We start from the raw sequence: 21,899 nt of genomic DNA, 5'->3' as shown, positions 1-21,899 counted from the left end.
GCTACGGACCCAGCTCGCACACTAAGCATCGGAGCTTCCATCGAAGACCCCCTACGAGCCGAACTGGTGAGTTTTTTACTTCAAAATTTTGATATTTTTGCCTGGTCTGCGGCTGACATGCCCGGCATTAGCCCCAGACTGATAACTCACAAACTTAATACTGACCCTGTAATCAGACCCGTTAGACAAAAGAAACGCAACTTAGCCACAGAACGCTGGAGAGCGGTCGACGAGGAGGTTGAGAAGCTCCTCGCAGCAAACTTCATAAGGGAAGTCCACTACCCGAGCTGGGTGGCCAACCCGGTGTTGGTAAGAAAGGCAAGCGGCAAGTGGCGCATGTGCGTCGACTATACCGACCTGAACCGAGCTTGCCCGAAAGATTGCTTCCCCCTCCCCAGAATTGATCGCCTAGTGGACGCGACCTCGGGAAATGAGTTGCTAAGCTTCCTGGACGCCTACTCGGGCTACAACCAAGTTAGGATGGACCCATCCGATGAGGAAAAAACCAGCTTCATAACCGAGTTCGGCCTGTATTGCTACAAAGTCATGCCCTTCGGACTAAAAAATGCCGAGACAACTTTCCAAAGACTTGTAAATAAGCTATTTCGGCCCCTGATTGGTACGAAGATAGAGTGCTATGTAGACGACATGGTCATCAAGACTCAGTTTTCACAAGAGTTACAAGACTTAGATTCTGTTTTCCAAATCCTGCGTCAGTTTAGCATGAAGTTGAATCCCAACAAGTGTGTCTTCGGCGTCACCTCGGGCAAGTTCCTAGGCTACATTGTCAATCGACGCGGTATTGAGGCGAACCCGGACAAAATAAAAGCCATTCTAGATATGAAACCACCTCAGAAAGTAAAAAAGGTTCAGAGGCTAAACGGCCGCATAGCCGCTCTAAGCCACTTCTTGTCTAAGTCAGCAGACCACTGCCTACCCTTCTTCAAGGCAGTCAAAAGCAAAGGGTTTGAGTGGACCCAGGACTGTCAGTTCGCGTTCGATGAACTAAAAGGTTACCTCGCTAGTGTGCCAACCTTAGCCCGGCCCGAGGTGGGCGAGGTCTTAGAACTGTACCTCTCGGCGAGCGACGAGGCGGTCAGTTCGGTACTAATAAAGGAAACAGACCGGGTCCAACGACCCATATATTATGTTAGTAAAATTTTGCAGGGAGCAGAGGCAAGGTACCCGGATATAGAAAAACTAGCATATGCCCTAGTAATAGCAGCTCGTAAACTCCGCCCGTACTTCCAGGCTCACACCGTCATCGTCCTAACTAACAAACCTCTTAGACAAGTTTTACTCAAACCCGAAGTCTCCGGTCAACTGACGAAATGGGCCATCGAACTCAGCGAGTACGACCTCCAGTACAAACCGAGAACCGCTATCAAGGCCTAAGCTTTGGCAGATTTTATCGCCGAGTGCACTTTCAGCCACGAAGCCCCACAGGTTGAGCCCGAGGTCCAATTGCGGCGAACCCAGAGCTCCTGAGCCCACAGAGTCTGAACCCCGTGAAGTAGCAGCCAGTGTGGCATCTCTCCTGGTCAGGTGAAGAGCGAATTGGGATGAGGAGCCCTGGATCCTTCACGTGGATGGTTCCTCGAACCGGCAAGGCAGGGGAGCTGGAATAGTCTTGTGCGGCCCGAGCGGCACAAAAGTAGAATACGCACTACGCTTTGAGTTCGCGGCATCCAACAACGAGGCAGAGTACGAAGCACTGATCGTCGGGCTGGACCTAGCGCGAAAGTTTAAGGCAAAACACTTGGTCATATACAGCGATTCTCAGCTCGTGGTAAACCAAGTTACCGGCGAATACGAAGCACGCGATCTCTCCATGATCGCATATTTGGCCAAAGTAAAAGAAGCCCTGCTCAACTTCCGGTCACACATCATCAGGCAAATCCCGAGGTCAAAAAACACTGAGGCCGACGCCCTGTCCCGGTTAGCCAGTACGAGTCACAACAATATGAGAACTGTGTACATAGAAGACTTACCTCGGCCTAGTATTCTCGAGGGGACAGAGGAGGTCGCTCCCGTCTTAGAAGCAGAGCCGAGCTGGATCGATCCACTCGCGAGCTTCCTGATAGACGGAACCCTCCCTGCAGAACGCAATGCGGCCAAGAGGGTGCAGCGCTAGGCGCCCAAATACGTCATAATAGACGAATGGTTATACCGACGGTCGTACAAGCTCCCCTATTTGCGGTGCCTGCGACCTACCAAAGCCGAGTTCGTACTCCGCAACACTCATGAAGGCCTGTGCGGCGGACACTTGGGGGGCATAGCACTCGCCCAAAAGGCACTTCGACAAGGATACTACTGGCCAACGATGAAGGCAGAAGCTGTCGAGCTCGTCAGAAAATGCGACAAGTGTCAGAAGCACGCTAACATCCACCATCAACCTGCCTCCGACCTCAAATACCTCGCCAGCCTGTGGCCCTTTGCATAATGGGGCATCGACCTCCTAGAGCCATTCCCACTAGCAACAGGCAAAAGAAAATTCTTAGTTGTTGCGGTAGATTATTTTACGAAGTGGATAGAAGTCGAACCTCTGGCAACTGTCACGGCTCGAAACATACAGAACTTCTTTTGGAAGAACATAGTATGTCGGTTCGGGTTACCTCGGGTTCTAATCTCCGACAACGGCAAACAGTTCGAGGATATCAAGTTCCAAGAGTGGTGCCAGAACATGGGGATTCGGCAAAATTTCACGTCAGTCGCGCACCACAGGCAAACGGTCAGACGGAAGTAATGAACAAAGCCATCCTGCGCGGACTGAAAGCACGTCTGGATCGAGCTAAGGGATTGTGGGCCGAAGAGCTACCAAGTGTCTTATGGGCTCACCGAACGACCGAAAAAGCAGCCATGGGAGAAACCCCCTTCAACCTCACCTACGGCACAGAAGCGGTGATCCTGGCGGAAATCAAAATACCAACGTTGCGATTAGAAACATACGACGATCAGACGAACGGAGACGAGTTACGCACCAACCTCGACCTACTGGACGAGGTAAGGGACCTCGCGCACATCCGAACAGCGGCATACCAGCAGCAGGTAGCTCGCTACTACAATAGCAGAGTAAAGCAATGAAGCTTCCGAGTCGGTGACCTGGTCCTCCGTAAGATTATGGTGCCTGAACCCGGCATCGGCAAGCTTGGACCTAATTGGGAAGGGCCCTATAAAGTAAAAACAGCGCTCGGGGGCGCATACGAACTCGAAACCTTGGAAGGCAAACGAGTACCCCGGACGTGGAACATCGTGAACTTGAGGCGATACTACCTATAAACCACCTAGCGAAGTGGACGAAATCAGGCCCTATGTGCCACAAGGCAAGCCGAGGAACTTCGGCGTAGACAGCACATTATCAGCTCGGCAAAAAATCAGTTCGCGGCATAAAAGACCGGAAATTTAAAAACCCGGCAAAGAAACTGCTCGGGGAAGATGAGCAAGGGGAAAAAGACACTCCATTGCAAGAAACAGTACATTGGCAAAAAAAAAAAAAATTTACATGCCCGGAGCCACTTCTTCGCCATCGGAAGTCACTTCAACAACACCCGAAGGCCTTGCCTCTCCTTCAAAGTCCGGCTCGCCATCGGCAGCATTGGCCATCTCCTGAGTTATACACGAAGTGGTTATGGCACTTACATCGAGGTCGGGGTATGTATTACGGATCATCCACCGGCTCAACTTGAACCCCCTCCTGTAAGAGTCCACCATCAGATCGTCAAAACGCGGGGAGGCAATGTAGTCTTCAACTGCCTTCTTCTTGGCATCTTCAATGCCTTGGGAAAAAATCTGTGTTCTCTCCCTGATGTCCTCCTGAAGATACTCGACTTGATGCTGCAAATCCAACTTCAAGTCCACCATATGCTAGACAACTACCCCCATGGCCTCGGCGTCACGCTGAGACCTCACCTGTCTGGCCATCGCGACGCGAGCAACTTCTTCAATAGCATAAGCAGCCGCCTCAGCAGCCCGGGTATTTGCCTCTACCGCACGGAAGGCTTCTTCAGCAGCATGAGCGGCAGCCTCAGCAGCTCGCGCCTGTCGCGAGCTCCTCTCCACTTGGGCCGCCAAGGCATGAATCGAAGAATTCACCTACCAAAAGAAACAAGTGAGCAAATGACAGTAGAAGCAACAGAATAAAAAAGGAAGACAGAATCTAACTTACCACCATGGCATGTGTTACGGCGCGGCAAGCGACCTGATTCAAGGGAAGATCGGTCCACGCCGCGACCTCCTCGGGGAAAGTAGCGTCCCTACTCTTCTGAAGTGCGTAGTTCGGCGTCAACACGCTCCTAAACTCCCCTTGAGCTCCCGAGCTTGAGGGCCCAGCCCGCGTATGAGCAGACCCGGAGTGAGCAGGAGCACTTGAGTACGCAGGAGCGCCCGTATGAGTGGTTTCAGCGTAAGGCGCCCCGGCAGTCTCGTGCATCGGTGGAGTCACTTCGGGCTCCCTGGGCAGATCCTCTGGCGTATGGTCTGGGGCTTGGGGCTCCTCATCCAGGGGCAGCTCGGTACGAGTTTGCTTGGCGACCCGCTTCCTCCTCTTCATACCTTGGAACAAACGCCCCCCACAAGTTCTCTCCGCGTCCATCACACCTACAGAAACGAGTTCGACATAAAAAAAAAAAAAAAGCCGCATAGCCAGAAACCTACCCGAACTCAGGCCGGCCGCAATAAGCTTGACCTCCGTTAAGTAGTGGTGGCACTTTAAGCCTTGTCGTGCCCATTACCAGAGACCCTTCACTGTCTCTTTATCAAGAGTTACGCCCAAATCGGGAGCGGCCTCACCCCACCCGGTCTGAAAGGGCCATCCTTGTGCACTTCGCATGCCGAAGTAGTCCCGCTTCCAAGCCGGGACCTTATTAGGAAGAACGTGCAGAAGCTTGAAACCCTGGCGAGGAGAAAGGTAATACGCCCGTCTCCCCCCAGGAAGAGAACTCGCCTGTCTCTTGAGCATCAAGATAGAGGAGAATATCTCTAAGTCTAAGGGAAAGTTCTGCTCGCAAAAAAGGGAAATTGTCCCCACCAGGTTCCGAATAGAGTTTGGATGAAACTGGCCAATGGTGACACCAAAGTGGTTTATGACTTCGACGAGAAGGGGATGGAAAGGAAGTCGCAACCCTGCAGCAAGCTGCTCTCGAAAAATCACGATCTCGTCGGGACCGTGTTCCCAAGGAAAGCTACCCGAAAGAATAAAATATGTGTACCCCCCAGGAAGATTATAAGACAGAAGTATGGATTGAAGCCCCTCAGGCGTCATGGTCGAAGGTCCAAACCGGTCTAGCATCCGACCTCGGCGGGAGGTAGACGCCAAACTACCCGAAGCGACTCGACCTACTGGTTCGTAGTCCTCAAACTCCACCTCAGGATCACTGAGGCAGTCTGGGGACACGGCTCGGTTGGTGGAACCTACATCGGCCCTACTCGAAGAATCGTCTGAGCTATCAAAGCTAGACATTGGGGAAAAGACGAATTCAAGAAAGTACTCACCGGAAAGTTTGAAGAAAAACCAAAGAACCGTGAACTATATAACCAGCCTTGACGCGAGCTGGAAAAGACTTGGACGCGAGCTGAAAGGTTGGACGCGAACTCAGTAGATAAACCGCAGAAGTGACAACGACCGGGGTCCCCCACTATTTATAGCTCCAGTAACCAAGAATCGACCGTGCAGACCGAAGACGATCCGACGGCCCACGTTCTTACCGACCGCACAACCCTTAAGGTCGAGACGTGATTGGCGCACGTCTTTCCGAAAAAAGCGAAACGTCAGCGCGTCTTTTTGAAATCGACGTCGCTTCGACACGCGTCTTTTCGAAACTGACGCGCCGCACGTCTCCCTGACAGTCGACCGCGCACGTACAGCAGTGGCGTGCCTTTTTGAAATGACCCGCTGTCACGTCCCAGCGGCGCGAATTGGTTTGAAATTTAAAACGCGCGGTCACGACTACTAGCGTTCTTGAGTAAGCACGTTTCCAGCTTTCTCGAAAACCGAAAGAACCCTAGCAAAAGCGTCTCGAACAGTGAAGGTTCGAAGGACGGGACAAATCCACCAGCTACCTCGCGAAAACTCCCCGCACCATTGGCAAGTCCCCCGGCGCAAGGAGTGGGGGGCAATTGATGAAGGAAGATTTGGCCCGACCTCTCTCATGTGACACGTGGCAGAAACAACAGCTTGGCAAAAGGGGCCAAGCCTAGGCGGGAACAAGGGGACACACTTCGCCGAACTGACCCTTGTAACAGCTCGGGATACACTTCGCTGAACTGACCCACCTTGTAATAGCTCGGGATACACTTCGCTGAACTGACCCACCTTGTAATAGCTCGGGATACACTTCGCCGAACTGACCCTTGTAACAGCTCGGGATACACTTCGCCGAACTGACCCACCTTGTAACAGCTCGGGATACACTTCGCCGAACTGACCCACCTTGTAACAGTTCGGGATACACCTCGCCGAAACTGACCTGCCCTATAGATACCTCCGAGCTCAAGACCGTCTCGCTTAGCACTTCGCATCACCTTCTGGGCACCAAAGCCAAACAAGTCGTACCATGCCTGACACTAGGGAAGTCCGTGCCCGAGGGCGCCACGCCTGACTGACTTGGGATCTGACGTTTGGCAGCAGCACTCTAAACGGCCACCTGCCACCACCACTGACGCCGCCATCTCCAGTTAGACGGTTAGGCAGTGACGGTTCTGTCTCAGCAGAAAGGACGACGGCCGAATTGACAAGCACAAGGGTAATCATACCCAATCTGACAAGGGCCTCGGGACGAGTACACGAAGTGACTATAACAGCCCCCTGCCCCCCGACAACGGAGGTATGCAAACTTTGCGCTATCTGGTATTACCTTGCTTTTGAAGGATTCTAACTTGAGCTTCGGAGCCTCTACACCGGGTTCCCCTCGGAGTTTTCCCATCTCCTCTATTTCAGGTTCCCTGCTACCCCGTTCGGAAGCAAGGCGGTGGACAGCTAAGACCAGCTGGATCGCGATCCATCAGATACTGTATAGACAAATTAAAGCCACGCCTTTACAGTTTTAACACACCTTGGACGGAGACTAGTCACTCTCGTACATACTCGGTATGAGTGAAACTTGGGCAGGGTCATCGGGTTGAACAGTTGTCAAAATTCGAATGGGTCTGGGTCAGAAAAAAAAAAAAAAAAAAAAAAAAACTTGCATTCCTACATAGATATATTTCAACTGTTACCAAACAACCTTGCATGGTGCAGATGCTACATTATTAGAATATGAGACAAATTAACCATATTGATGATAAATTAGCTGATGATCATCATCATCCGTTGCATGCCTTCCAGATTAAGAATCTAGTTAGCTTAGAATTAAGAAAATTAAACTGGTGATGTAACGAATATTTTAGAGTTTAAGCATAGAACTGGAAAGGTTAATGGGTCACAGGACTTACCCACTTTTTTTCTTATAATTGTAACCCGTGAAGAGCATCAAACAATTTACTAGCATCTGATCTAGCTTAGGAAGCCCGGCCCGCTGGATCACCAATGGACCAGTAGACTTATCCTCCTGTAACTGTAAGGGAGGGCGTAGGGCCATCAACCGGTGGAAAACATGGCCATCAGTAGATATGCAATCATGTCAACTTTCAGATAAATTTCTTTAAACAATAGCAATGAAGTAGGACAAGTTTTGATTGTATATGTTCCCGCAGCCCATGCTGTTAACAGGGATTTCTGTGTGGTCTAGGGCTGTTCATCACAATTTCCAAACCGATCAAATCAATCAACCCTGATCGATCCAATTCGAATTGGCCGGTTTTTCTTCAGTATCGATCGGTTTTGAGTTATAAAAAAATATAAACCGATGGTTCAGTTCAGTCAAAGTCGAATCGACCTAAATCAATTTAAATATATTATATATATTTGATATGTACATATATATTAGTTTGATTCCTTACCGTTTATACCAAGAGAATCATTCATAAAACCGACCCAAACCAACTTAAATATATTATATATATTTGATATATCTCAGTTTTACTATATATATTTCAGATATATATTTGTGAAAATATATATATATATATATATATATATATATATATATATATATTAGCTTGATTCATTTACCGTTTACATCAAGAGAACCATTCACAAAACCGACCCAAACCAATTCAAACTGACTAGGTCTGTTTTACATAGTACTAGATCGGTTTTGGTTTCATTTCTAAGTAAACCGACCAGGTCGGATCGGTTGAAAAAACACCAGTAAACCGATCCAATCCGACCCATGAACAGCCCTAGTGTGGCCAATGTTAATCCATATGAACTTAATTTGTGCAACAGCAACACTGATGAAGGCAAGTTTTTTTTTTTTTTTTGTCAATGGGACTATGAAACGATCGAGGGTAGTGGGTAATGCATTCCCCAAACCCACAACTCCCCATTCCGGTGGCAGCAGGATTTGATTCAAGTCTCCTCTTCTACGAGCAGGAACCCCACACCAATCGAGCCACTCTATTAATTGGTAGTGCGTAGCTTTACGAACCAAAGGTGGGGAAATGGGTCTGTTGTATGTAAAACCAATTGAACTGACCTCAAATCGAGTATTAATTGGTTTTGGGGGAGGGTTCGTCTCCAAATTCTTGAAACCAGCAATCTCCACCTAGACCTACCAATTCCAATGTCTAGTGGTTTATCCTATTCAAATCGACCCACAGAATAAGCTTTGACAGACCTTAATTAGTGGAATCAACGTGATTGTAATATGAAATTGGCATATGGATTAAAATGATGGATTATGTATTATTATTTGGGTTGAATATAGATTATATTCTATTAATATTAAAATTGCATTTAACTAAATTGTGGAATGTGTGTGAAATTAAATTATGGATAATTAATGATTATGTAATATTATTTAGATTTTTTATGGATTATGTTTTATTTTGTTGACGATTGAATGACTATATAGATATGAAACATGAATAGTTTACGATAAATGGTTATCCGCCAATATCAAAGTTTCGAAAGGGAAAACATAATATATTAGAAGAGATCCTGACAAGGTATATAATATGAACTATATATGCGTGATGTTGAAAAAACTTGTGGACAGCACAAGTTGTTTTTCAATTTATTGGGTGCAATGCATGTTCAAGTTCAATCCATAAATATGAATAAAACAGATAAAATAGAAAACACCTACATACACACGTAGATATTGAAAACGTGCAGCAAAGCAAAGGAAGGATTGGATTGTCCACGTGAACATTGACAGGAGTTTATTACAGAGAGGCTTATTTTGTTTTGTCTTGCCAAGCATCAACCATCAAGCATGCCTGCATATCTTTGTCCAGATCCTATTTAGATGCATCTCCCGCTTACTTCCTATACCCTCACCATTCCTATTTGAACAAATTTTAAATTTGAACAAGCTTTATAAGATTTCCTCAACCGATCGATGATAAATTAATTAAACCGGCCGCTGCTACACGTGATGGGTTTTGACTTTTGTAATGATCTATCGTGTCAAGTCGTACCTATACTTAAGTTTGGGTTTCTTCTGCAGTTGGACATGGCCGGGAAAATTGGCATCTATTCAACTCTTTTTTTTATTTTAAGAAAAGAAAAAAAAAATAAAAAATAAAAAAGGAAAAGACCGAGTGCTTACAGTTAGAGAGATAGACTCGTCACGATCCAGGATTCGTGTTAATCCGGGCTTCAATTATCGAACACAGGCACACAGCAGTGAAGATGGGCCTGGTGGGGCACCCAACCACAGCCCACAGACATGGGTCATACGGGTAGGGTGGAGCCCGGAGGGAGCATTAGTTAGGTTTGATCAGATTTCTGGGAGGGAGGATGGAATTGGAATAACTCTGAAACACGTCATTTAATTTTCAGACGCATGTACTCATCATTTAATGCCTACACACACACACTATCATGTATTGTATTCTGGAAAAAAGGATTAAGAGGATTAGAGGAGAGGATCACTTACAAACCACTAATAAAAAGGTGGCAAGTCATCAATCAATATTAATCCCCGCTAGCTCCTAAGTCCTAAGTCCTAACTCGATTCATGCATTTGATTTGAATGTACTACGCACCCTAGAGTTGGTGTTCCCTATTTATATATTATAGATAAATAATTCCCATCTCTAATGGTATTATATAGACTATAGCCTATATAGATAGGGACTGCTACCGAAAATCCAAAAGAACAAGCAATTTATAGTTTTACATATATACAATATTAAATCCATATATCTATCTCTTTTACTCTTTACTTACAATAATAATACTAATATAATCAGGGTGTTATGGTGCAAGCTCCATTCCATTAGTATTAACCAGCCACAAACACAATAGGTCTTAATAATACAAATAATATATATGCACAGACTTGATGTAGATATTCATTCATGTCATCTTCATATTGTCAATTTGTATATATTAAGTGTCACTCGTGTAGAACACGTGAAACTAAATAGTATAAATTCTAAGACAATTTCCTAATAACATATCCATAATTCTACTCATTCAATGCTCCATCACCCCGACCCCCAATCACCTCCCCCAGGTTTTTTTGTCTTAATTTGTGTATTAGAGAAATGCATCTAGGGCTGTGGCAAATGGTGCTCCTTAATTTGTTCAAATTTGAATTTGTTTTTTCAAGAGTTATTGTTTTATATTTTATAAAATTCATTTTTAATTGATTCTGTTCGTGTTTGATACATGAATGTCAGCCATGTTTATTTTTTATTTTTATTTCAATTTATCAATACTATTGAATATCTGATTGCATTATTGCAACCTGAGGAGTTCAATTAAAAATTGTGATAAAATTATTTCAGTCCAAGTACATATAAATGAGTCAAATATAATTTAGATCTACCTTATATCTAATTTGATTGGATAAGCTTTTGCAATACGTCGATCCTACCTCTGTTGCCTCCCATTGTTTTGGACAGATTCATTTAGATGCTATATTTGGTTTGAAAGAAAAGATAGGGAAAAACCAATACAAGGTTTGTAAAAGTTTTCCTTTTCTTTTCCTACATTTTTCTTCAAACCAAACATAGCCTTATTTCTTATATATACCTTGTACCTTTATTAAACTAATTAATTAAATATACCACCTTGTAGTTTGAAAGTTGAAACACTACTAAAACATGCCTTCCAAGTTGGCCCCATATTGACATAATTGGACCCGTCATTTATTAAACATATAGAGCAGAGCCACCTATTGTATTTAACATTATATCTTGGGGAAACATATATAATGTCAAATTTGCCCTTTCTTTTTTAAAAACACTGTTCATCTTCTTCTAAACAGAAACCGTAAAGCATTCGGACACTGTCCATCTGTTTCTTTATTTTCATCATCTTTGTGAGTGGGTTGATTTGGGATAGAAAGGGCTATTCTTATGTTCTCTTGTTGCAATCGTACACTTCCCACAAGAACCATTATTACTATCCACAAAATTAAACTAATGCTCTCTATCACTCTCAGATATTTGAAGTCGTACTATATATATATTATTTTTTTCTTTTTGTAATGTGTTTTCTGTTTAGATCAGCCAGGCAGATCCTATGCGAACTAACAGTTTGAAGCTCCCTAAACGGAAAAGTTTCACTTCTTCTGCTTCCTATTGACATTGTTTTTGTCGCCGATGATGAATTCAAAAGGGAGAGGTTTGGATTTTAGACTTTAATAAGTAATTTGCAATTTTCCTTTTTTTTTTTTTTTCTAACTTCTCTATAATTGAGTTCCATGGCCAACAGGGTTGAACCGGTAAATGATGACGAGAGTAGAATAAGGGCTTCGGAGTTCGGACTCAAGTAATTGAGCACCTAGGGAACCCAAGTTTTTTTTAAGGCTCAGTTTAGAAGGAGAACAAATGCAAATATATAGAGTGTAAAACCTTATATTTTGTATGTATTTGCACTCTACATGTTTGCATTTGTACTCCTTTCAAATTGAGGCTTAAGAAAAAAGAATTCTATATATGGAGGAGGGAGAGAATGCCGGGGTTGAAACTTGGGCTCCCTAGGAGCTCAATTACTTGAGTCCGAAGCCCTTATTCTACTCTTGCCATCATTTGCTGCTTCAACCCCGTTGGCCATGGAACTCAATTATAGAGAAGTTAGAAAAAAAAAATTGAAAATTACTTATTAAAGTCTAAAATCCAAACCTCGGTTTGAAAGGAGTATAAATACAAATATGTAGAGCATAAAATCTTATCTTTTGTATCATTTTATATATATTTACATTGTATATATTTGCATTTGTAGTGTTTTTAAACTAAACTTTAGATTTTAAAAAATAAGAGAGAATATTCTTGTAGGAAGAAGAAGAAGGAGGAGGAGGAAGAGAAGAGGAAAAAAATGATACTTGTTTTTTATTTTAAATTCTTTCTGTTAATCTTAACAGTTGAATGGTCAACAAGAGATATTTAAGTAGTTTTTCAAAGAATAGAGCATATCTAAAACGACAAGTATATAAAAGTAATTATCTCTTGTTTTTCAATAGAAATAAAAGGATTCTTTTAAGCCATAATTATACCCATTTCCACCTGTCGTCTATCACCAAATTAGCAACTCCTAAGATTGGTTAAGGATCAAACGGTTGGAATCTCTTTGACTGAATTGACTTTATTTGTGCAAAGCCTCTTTATTGCCACCCTCCTCAAAAACAAAATAAAATCACATTTACAATCTGATGAAAAACTTAAAGCTTAATTTAAAAATTATACGTCAAAAAAGACATGTACTTTGGGCCCAACTGTATTTTGGGCCTAAAAATTTTGATTTTGGACTAAACCATCATTATCCTTTATTTTATTTTATTTTATATTGTTTATTATTTTTCTGAAAAGAATAAACTTGGGAATAAAATTTCGTCAATTAAAGAAAATGTTACGAACAATTTTGAATATAAACGTTGTACAGCTTTATTATTATGTACCAGCTGATTAGCGAGTAAAATGTGAGTCTTGACTCATCAGTGACAAAATCATAAACTGTGGGCTGGGCAATCTATCACTAGTGAACACATCAGTATTGTTTTAGCATGCATAAGGTGTAGGTCTCATGTATATGTTCACTCGACAAAGATTGCCCAACCCACTGTATATGATTTAGCCTCACATGATCCACGTGTATAAAATAGTACGTGGCGTGTTCATTCAGGATAAGTTGAGACCGGATCTTCTCCTCACACCTGGAGCCTCACAGGCATCTCACATGCATATCCTACCATGCATTGAAAACATATCCTGCACTTGTTAATTATTATTCACGGGAGATGTTCTTAATGCACGGTGGATGTGCATGTGAGGCACCCATTTGTGAGGAGCAGATCCTGTCTCAGATAAGTTGCCCAGCCCACTGTATATGATTTATCTTCACATGGTCCACATGTATAGAATAGTGGTGTGTTCACTCGAGATAGGTTGCCCAGCCCACTGCATATGATTTAGCCTCCAGCCCATCTAATCTTATATACGGGTGTCAATGGACCGGTTTTGGACTGGACCCCGTCCATTCCAAAATCAATTTGGACAGATTGGACAGACCAACAAGACATACTATATTGGACTAAATCGACCTGATCTGTCTATAATAAATTTATATTGGATTAGGTTGGATTAAGCCAATATCTGGTTCATTGATATAAGATAAGAATATAGGTACCAATGGACCAATTTTGGGTTGAAATCAATCTAAATTAAAACGAATTTGAACAAATTAAATGGTCTAAACATTGAATTGGATCATTCCAAAATGGTCTAAAATATTCATCGGATTAGATTGGACCTGGTCCATTTGTAATGGATTCACATTGGATTGGATCGGATTGGACCAAATCCAATCCATTTGACACCCCTAGTCTTATAAAATGGGTTGGAGGGTTGGATTATAAGAATGCTCGACCCACAAATACTATCTTCCTCACCTGAATATTATTTGTGTTGGCTCGAAAACAGTGAATCTAGCAGCAAGTAGAGGTGTCAATTGAACTGGATTTGGTCCAACCCGATCCAATCCAATGTGAGTCCACTTACAAATGGATTGGACCCAATCCAGTTCAAATCCAATCCAATCCATTAAAATGTAAATGGATTGGATTGGATCCAATCAAACCGAATGAAATATCAAAAATTGTATAAAAAATTACAAAAATATATTAAAATGAAGAAAATCAGAAAATTACAAAAATATACCCTTTTATAAAATAGTTTCTGTAAAAGTACTTTCATAAAAAGACTTTTATAAAAGTGCTTTCGTAAAAAATATTTTTGTAAATGTACTTTTTATAAAACTATTTTTATAGTGTTTTCATAAAAGTGCTTTTATAAAAGTATTTTCATAAAAGTGATTTTATGCTGGCTTCAGTTTTGTTTGGTTTCAAATTGGACAAGGATTTGACCTCATGATCGATTATTGAAAATTTGGTTTAGGTCCAATTCAGACCAATAAAAATATGGACCAATTTATTTTGGATTGGCCCAATCTAATAATTATAGTGGACCGCCCAAATCCGATTTAATAAGGTTTGGATCAGATTGGATCCAATCCAAAATTGGTCGATTGGCACCCCTAGCAGCAGGTAAGGTACTACTAAGACCTCACCATTTGGCATCCAAGTCATTCCATGGATTCCAATGATTTAGTAGAAGCTAATTTACAATTAGAAACTGGCGAATTAGAAATAAAATTTGCTTTAGCAACTTCATGAAAAATGTAGATTCCATGTGTACTTATGGCTTGTTTGGTTTGAAGGAAAAGGTAGGGAAATGTATACAAAGTTTATAAAGGTTTTCCTACAAAGTTTAGGAGAGTGGGGTGAAACTCTTATTCCTTTGAATCCATTCTAGATTTCTACAAAGAAAGAAAAAGTGTATTTTGCAACTTCAAAACTATATTTGGTTTTCAAAGTGCAATATACAACTAATTCCCAAAAATCAAAGAAGTTACCTAACAAAATCAAAGTAAGCTGATTCATCATTTCTGACTTAGGACGAGATTCCTTCTCAAGCTCAGCTTCTACTGATATCCCCCTCATGAAGTTTGATGTAGATTCACCACCATGAAGGCTTGGAGTCCCAATTCCCAAAGACCAAGAAGAATCCATTCTTCACACCTTTAGACTCAATATCTCCATGTAGCCCAAGAAAGTTGAAAGGTTCAAATACTAAGGATCCAAAATGTAAGGACCCTTTGAACCATCTCATTTGTGATATCATCTTCACCACACTCTTGGATCCTATCACCTCGACAATCTTCCCAACTCAGTCCTTGAGAAACATGTCCTGGCCTTCTCGCACTTCCTGATAAACTTCTTAGGCTTGACCTCTTTCATCTTGCATTTCTTCTTCATCATCCTTCTTAACAGACCACCGATGTAGACTGTGAATCTCATTCTCTTTCTTTCCATATTTCCACGCCCAACCCATCTTTTCTTTTTACTCATTCCATATAAAACTTTTAAATTTTTAAATGATATGGTTTCTGCAACTTCAATGTACCTGAGAGAGATGATTTGTGAAATGACATGGTTTATAAAATGGTTTCTGCAACCTCAACTTCAAGTGGTTGGTGGAGAACAAAGCATTCAATAAACGTTCTCTATTTAGGGAAGAAAAATTAAGAAACTAGTAAGGAAATCTATTTAATTCGGGAAAGACGAAAAAAAATTAAGAATGCAGGACTAAATCTATCTATAAAGAAAACGTATTGGAGGTAAATAGGAGCATGGACAGAATTATATCTTAGTAGCATCATGCCCAACCTTTCATTTAACCCATGGTTGTGCAAAAGGCTGGGCAGAAATCCAACGTTCATTGTTTTCTGGTGTGCTTTCCCAAGCCTAAAACTGGGCCAGCTGAGAATCCAGCCCTCTCAAACAGCTAAGACTGCAACTCGGATCGGATTCATCCAATCTCAACCCAAAAAAGTTGAGTTGGGTCAGATTGATTATCAGACTGAGGTTAGGGTTGAATTTTGCCAAGGCAACTTCACTTCGGGTTGGACGTTTGGGCAACCTGACCCAACCCGATCGAACCCAACTCTTCTATCGCTGATATCCATATCAATTTATCTACCATCATATTAATTTGTCTTAAACTCCTAAACTCTAACAACTCTAATTAATGACAAGTTGTCATTAGTGATTTTTTTCATTAAGTTCTTTTTTTTATCATTTTTGTCTATGTGGAATTAGGTTTAAAGCATCTAGCATCCATATATCGCATTGTATCATGTATCGCACTTATGGAATACTATTGTGTGGTATATATGTGTTTGGGTTCTCTTCCTCTAACAGCTAACTTTTAAGAGTGAATTTTCCTAAGGCACGTAACTCTCTCTCTCTCAGACACACACACAATCTCTAGAATAAAGAAGAAAATGCTATGAAATTTCTTGGGCTACTCTCATTGCGCTTCTGAATTAAACTTGGATGGGTTTCAAGTAAATTACACATTTACACCAGAGGAAAAGGAGGATATGGTTTCTTCCTCAATAGTAAGTTTTGTAAACCTACTTACAAATGTCTGGTAAGAAGCCAGGAAAGTGCCTTTCGTGCCACCTGACTAGACTACTTGATTATGAATAAGAAGGACCATCATCTCAGCCTTTACTGGATTGCCATCTTCGGTAAGCCACAATTGGATTGAGGACAGAGGTGGCAGCAGTTCACAACCCAACCCACTTCATATCTTCTCTTTGTTATGGGTTGGGTTAGATATATACTTTTACTCATGGGTCATTCACAAGTCACAAAACCCATCGGGTCACCTAATGGGCTGTTGGGCTGGTTGGATAGCGGGATGGCCAATGAGTAATTAACCAGTTTAATGTAAATTGTCCAAATTTATTTTGGCAACCAAATGCAAGCACAAGTACGCATCTCTCTGCACCAATCTCCAGATTGTTCTCTCTTAGGGGTGTTGTCACCACTCACCATGTTGAATTCAGGCTGGGACCGTGTTTTTGCATATCTAAACATGGGCTCTTTAACAAGTATGGATTCCAGGTATTGATTAGCATTTGTTCTGGGTCTTGTGGGGTTTGGGCTTATTGTACACCTGCACCCACCAAATTATCTATCGTGTATCGGCTTCGACAAGGATTTCTTTCTTTTGGTGTCAGAGTCAGATTGGTAAGGAAGGGTTAAGGAGCAAGAAGAAGAATTTTGTAGTTTAGGGAAGCCTGTGAAGTATAGGTACCAAGACCTGCACCCTCGAAAGTCGAAACCTAAATCAACATCACAATAACATAGTAATTAATTGAACTTGAGGGATAACAAAGTCTTAATAGATAGATCAATACAAGAGTCAAGAGAGGAGGCAGCGCAAGCTGAGACCTTAGAAATGCAACATCATAGATGAGCATTATTAATTATTTGGCCAAATGAATTGAACCAACGCATAACGGATACACCTATATATAACCATCTTAATTAGTTAAAAATAGAATTTGCTCTTACCAAACTAATTAATACTCTATTAAAATTCTCCTGCATATATATATATATTTATATATTATATAAATATAATATAAATATAAATATAATATATAAATATATAACCATCTTGTTTGTTTTTGAGTTATGATGGCCGAACCCGAAAATAAAAGTCTACCAGACACACTCGATTCTAGAAAGAATATCTCCTGTAAGCCAGTCTGCCATGTGCCTGTAAGCCTCCTGAGTTAGATGAACGCCGTCCCAGTGAATGCGGTTAGCTGGGTTAGGACAGACGGGGACACCTGGAGATCCGCACATCCTGCTTCCATCGTAGTTGTATTCACCTCCGATCCCACAGCAAGCTTTCAGTAAGGAACTCGCATCAAAGCCTAATCGATCATCATATATGGGCCAAATTAATTAAAGAAACCGTACGTCATAATTAGCAACAATTAATTTGTTCTAATTAACAATTCAAAAGACAGAGAGAGATCAAAATTCAGAAATTAATTAAGGGGAGGGGACTGGGGAGAACAAATGACAAATGGACAATTAATGTTGTAATATATACATACTGACCCAGAGAAGGAGCCCGACGAAGAACCGACTGGAAAGCGGTGTAGTAATCGGCATAGAGAATAACAACGTTAGGATAGTCCCGTCTTAATCCGTCCAAAGCACGCTGCAGGTAATTGTTATGAAGCATTGCAAAATCGTTTAGGCCACTGAGGCACCCCATGTCATCGTATGCCCTTGGATCGTTGCTGCGGAACGATGTAAGGTAGATGGGGATGCATCCTATCGGAAAATTCCCAGGAACAACAATCCGGATGCCACCCATCCCTATTACTTCCTGTGCACATAGAGAGAGAGAGAGAGAGAGAGAGAGAGAGAGAGAAGAGAAGAGAAGAGAGAGTATCCCCCAACTCCATTAGTTCCATTAGTTGCGCGCGGAAAATATAGACATCAAATCATCATTACCATTTATTATTATATAACGTACACAATAAAGAAGAACTCGATCGAGATGGATGGTTCCATATAATTAATTAAAGCGAATGCGCTTGCTTACTCACTCTGACAGCGTTGGTTATGGTTCCCACCACATAGGGTACGTAAATCCGAATCTCTTCAATGGGTTTGCCTTGAAAGAAGGCGTAGTTATAGTCGTTACCTCCGATCTCTCCCACTAACACAAGAGCTCTTTCAAGTCTGTTATTGTTACCACAATCTGAACATTCATACAAATCATATCATGCATGAGAGATTGAGAATGAGTACTACGTACTAATCACACAACTCTAGTCTACACTAGCTAACAAGTAATGGGTCTAGCTGTACCTGTCTGATCAGTATGACAGAGGGAGTTCAGATGGGTTCTGAACCAGTTCAATTGGGTGCTAAGTGGACTGTTGGACAAGGGCACGTGAAGGTTTCTAGCAGAGAAAAACGAAGCATCAAGTGCGGTGCTTCCTGCCACGGCAAAGTTTACTCCATGATCGTATGAGACGCCTCTCTCCAAGTATGGATTAACAAGTGGAAGACGGAGAGCCATAGCTGTGTAAATGTCAATCATGCTTCAGCAATCTAGACACTAGAGAGGTCTTGCCCCCAGCCCAGAATCCCAGATCATTAAACAATACAGCAAACAGAGAATTTAAAAAAACAAAAAAAACAAAACAAAAACAAAACAAAACGTAATTTTCTTTAATTAATTAATTAAACTCACCAATATAGTCGATGATCAAGAGCCCATTGGAGCAGCGACCAGTGGGCCTGTGGAAGAAAGTCTCACCATACGGGAAGCGAGCTGCGTAGGACATAGCACCGGCCGGACCTTCACGAATAAGGTTGCCGGTATCGGAAATCGAATCGCCTAGCTGGTATATAGCTTCAAACGGGCAAATCGTATGTTGTGCACTAGTAGTAAATGGAAGAAGAAGAAGAAGAAGAAGAAGAAGAAGAGGAAGAAGAATTAGTGTAAACATGTAGAAAGCCGAGGCCATGGTTGAAGCCGATCGAGTTTTGATTGGTGAGGGCCTGGGCTTTATGATGAACTATCTCTAACTCTAAAGGAAGAGGGTAGTATTATATAGAAATAGAAGAGGGAATGGGTAAGTTCTAGGATACCTTTAACAATAATGGCATTTAGACTTGTATTAGGAGAATAATCAGATCCATCGAGTAAGAATCACAATCTAATAGGTTACCCTGTGATCATTGCCACCGTTGGATCTCCAATCACAAAATTCAGAATACACCAAACGGACGGAGAAAGTAGGTCCAACACTGTGCTCCACAAAACGCGCGGGCTCGTTAGTCGTTAGGGTTTTTGGCCAGGGGAGGGGAGTCTCTCTCGTCTTGTCTCCGCTCTTTTATAAATTTGAGCGCATAGGTTTTGCGTTCTAGAGTTTTCAGCTGTTTCTTGGTTGCGTTGTGTCTCTGTTTATAGCTTTCGTCTTATTGTTTTATTTTATTTTTTTTTTTCTTGCTCAAAAGATTTGATTGAGCTTTGTGATAGAATGGGGAAGGATCTTAGCAAATGACGAGATATGTTTTCTTGACTGAGAAAATCGCCATGAAGCTTCAAACATCGAGCTTTTTAAAACCGATGCTCGGACTTCCCAGTTAGCTTAGCTTTCTTCATATCGCGCTGCATATTTCTTGCTCTCTCCTTTATTTATTTATCCTCTTCTCTCTCTCTCTATCTGGAGTGTAGAGATTTTTCGATCAGTTAGGTTGCCTCTCGACATGACTGCACTCCCCAAAATGTTGAGAGATCGCCGAGCCAAGCCAATGACTCATAACCCCTCCCGTCAGAACCTCAGATCGTTGTCTGCCTTGAGATACTAAGATTCTTTCTTTAAGGAAAGAAAGAGGGTCAGATTGGGGTTGGGTCGAGGGTACCCATTGGGTTATAAAGATGAGGGTCCCTTAGGTTGACGATAAAGATTAAAATATCAATACGGTAATGCCCGATATGGGCGTGCCATTGTATTTATCTGTATTGTGTACTATTGGCCCATACAGTCTGATATGCATCGATATGAGACTGTATCGAATCTCCACTTGACAACTACGCTATTAAAAAACGCAACTAAAGTAACTTGAACTCAAGACCAGAACCCACGTAGTGCTCAATAACAATGCATCTTAAACTATTGAACCAACATTTATTTATGTTAATAAATAGAATACATTAACTTTTATTACTTAATAGATAAAATCCCAACAACCAACATACACTTATCTTCAACAATGCCAATTAAAAATTAAAAAGAATAATATTTAAAATTAATATTTTATAAACCAATAGAATAAATAATCTACCAAATCCACATTTATATCAAAATTTTGATTTTTAATTTAAAGAAATTTTAAAATATTAATAATATAATAATTATTTTAATACTTAAAATTTACTAATTTGCACATGATATATATCTCAAGTTTTTTTATAAATTATTAAATAATATTTTAATTTGCATTAAATAACCACATATTTATTATTTACAAAAATAAAAATATAATTTATAAAATGTTTAAAAATGTAATATAAGTTGAATCTATCAAATCCACTAATCTATATTTATATTAAAAATTTATATTCTTTATTTTAGAAATTAATAAAAAATATTATTAATGAAATAATTATTATAGTAATTAAAATTTGTGAATTTTCATATAATATATATCTTTGAAATTTAAATTGATTTGATATATTTTAAGTTAGGATTATATATTTTTATAAAATATCAATTAATTTTGATTTGCATTTTATAATAACATATTCATTATTTACAAAAATGAAAATATTGTTCAAAAAAATTTTGAGAATTAATTTTTAGTTCACATTTTTGTTAATGTTAAAAATTATATGTAGCAAAATAAAAAAATTGATATAATAATTGAAATATAATAGTTGGGTATGTTTTGTGACTTGGACTTTAATATAAAATAAGATAATAATGGGTTTATGCATTTATTAATTTATAAAAATCTGTATAATATGTTTCTTGCAATCTTAATTTGTGCATATCAATAAAATTGTATGATATCTATGCATTCCGTTATATTAATTATAATACATGCATTTTCAAAGTGTATTCGTATTTGTATTAGTATTCAAATTATCTGATACAATACCTGATACCAAGGTTCAAAATATTGATACACCTGATACACCCCTACCGACATATCAGGTGTTTCAATACTTGCTTTTTACCCTTTTTTTTTATTTTTCTTGAAAACTAGTTTAGGGAAGCCAATCTAGAACCCCTCCATCCCCTGAAACGATTAGACCCTCGATACACCCACTGTAGGGGCATATCAAAAGGGTCCCATAATAATATATATCAATCGATATGGGCTGATACATAACGATACTTTGAATCTTACCTGATACCAATACTTTAATCCTTTATTGACGAGAGAATCGATACAATA

General features: G+C 40.8%; 1 protein-coding gene and 1 non-coding gene across 2 annotated transcripts; one reads left to right on the top strand and one right to left on the bottom strand.

The window, feature by feature from the left end:
- Window positions 1-17,293: 17,293 nt before the first annotated feature.
- Window positions 17,294-19,486, bottom strand: LOC148862354 (GDSL esterase/lipase At5g03980-like). The gene is made up of 5 exons (XM_088981087.1): window positions 19,183-19,486; window positions 18,795-19,010; window positions 18,530-18,684; window positions 18,033-18,306; window positions 17,294-17,842 (listed from the first exon to the last, which is right to left on the bottom strand). Exons 1-5 carry the CDS (start codon window positions 19,457-19,459, stop codon window positions 17,625-17,627), a joined length of 1,140 nt encoding a protein of 379 aa, XP_088837213.1. The 5' UTR covers window positions 19,460-19,486; the 3' UTR covers window positions 17,294-17,624.
- A 503-nt stretch (window positions 19,487-19,989) lies between these two features.
- LOC148862353 (small nucleolar RNA SNORD36) lies at window positions 19,990-20,071 on the top strand. The gene has a single exon (XR_016110944.1). It is a non-coding gene; the product is annotated as a small nucleolar RNA SNORD36 (small nucleolar RNA).
- The last annotated feature ends 1,828 nt before the right edge of the window (window positions 20,072-21,899 follow it).

The sequence above is a fragment of the Nelumbo lutea genome, chromosome 3 (assembly GCF_056320005.1).
Source record: "Nelumbo lutea isolate HS-2025 chromosome 3, American lotus-T2T, whole genome shotgun sequence".
Taxonomy (NCBI): Eukaryota; Viridiplantae; Streptophyta; class Magnoliopsida; order Proteales; family Nelumbonaceae; genus Nelumbo; species Nelumbo lutea.
This window is presented reverse-complemented; position numbering and strand designations above follow the sequence as displayed.

Excerpts from the sequence above, each read along its gene's own strand:
- LOC148862354 (XM_088981087.1), bottom strand. The coding sequence starts at position 19,459 with ATGGCCTCGGCTTTCTACATGTTTACACTAATTCTTCTTCCTCTTCTT. Across the intron at positions 19,011-19,182 it reads CTTGATCATCGACTATATTG|CTATGGCTCTCCGTCTTCCA; the intron begins GTGAGTTTAATT and ends ACATTTACACAG. Across the intron at positions 17,843-18,032 it reads TCGTCGGGCTCCTTCTCTGG|GCTTTGATGCGAGTTCCTTA; the intron begins GTCAGTATGTAT and ends ATGATCGATTAG.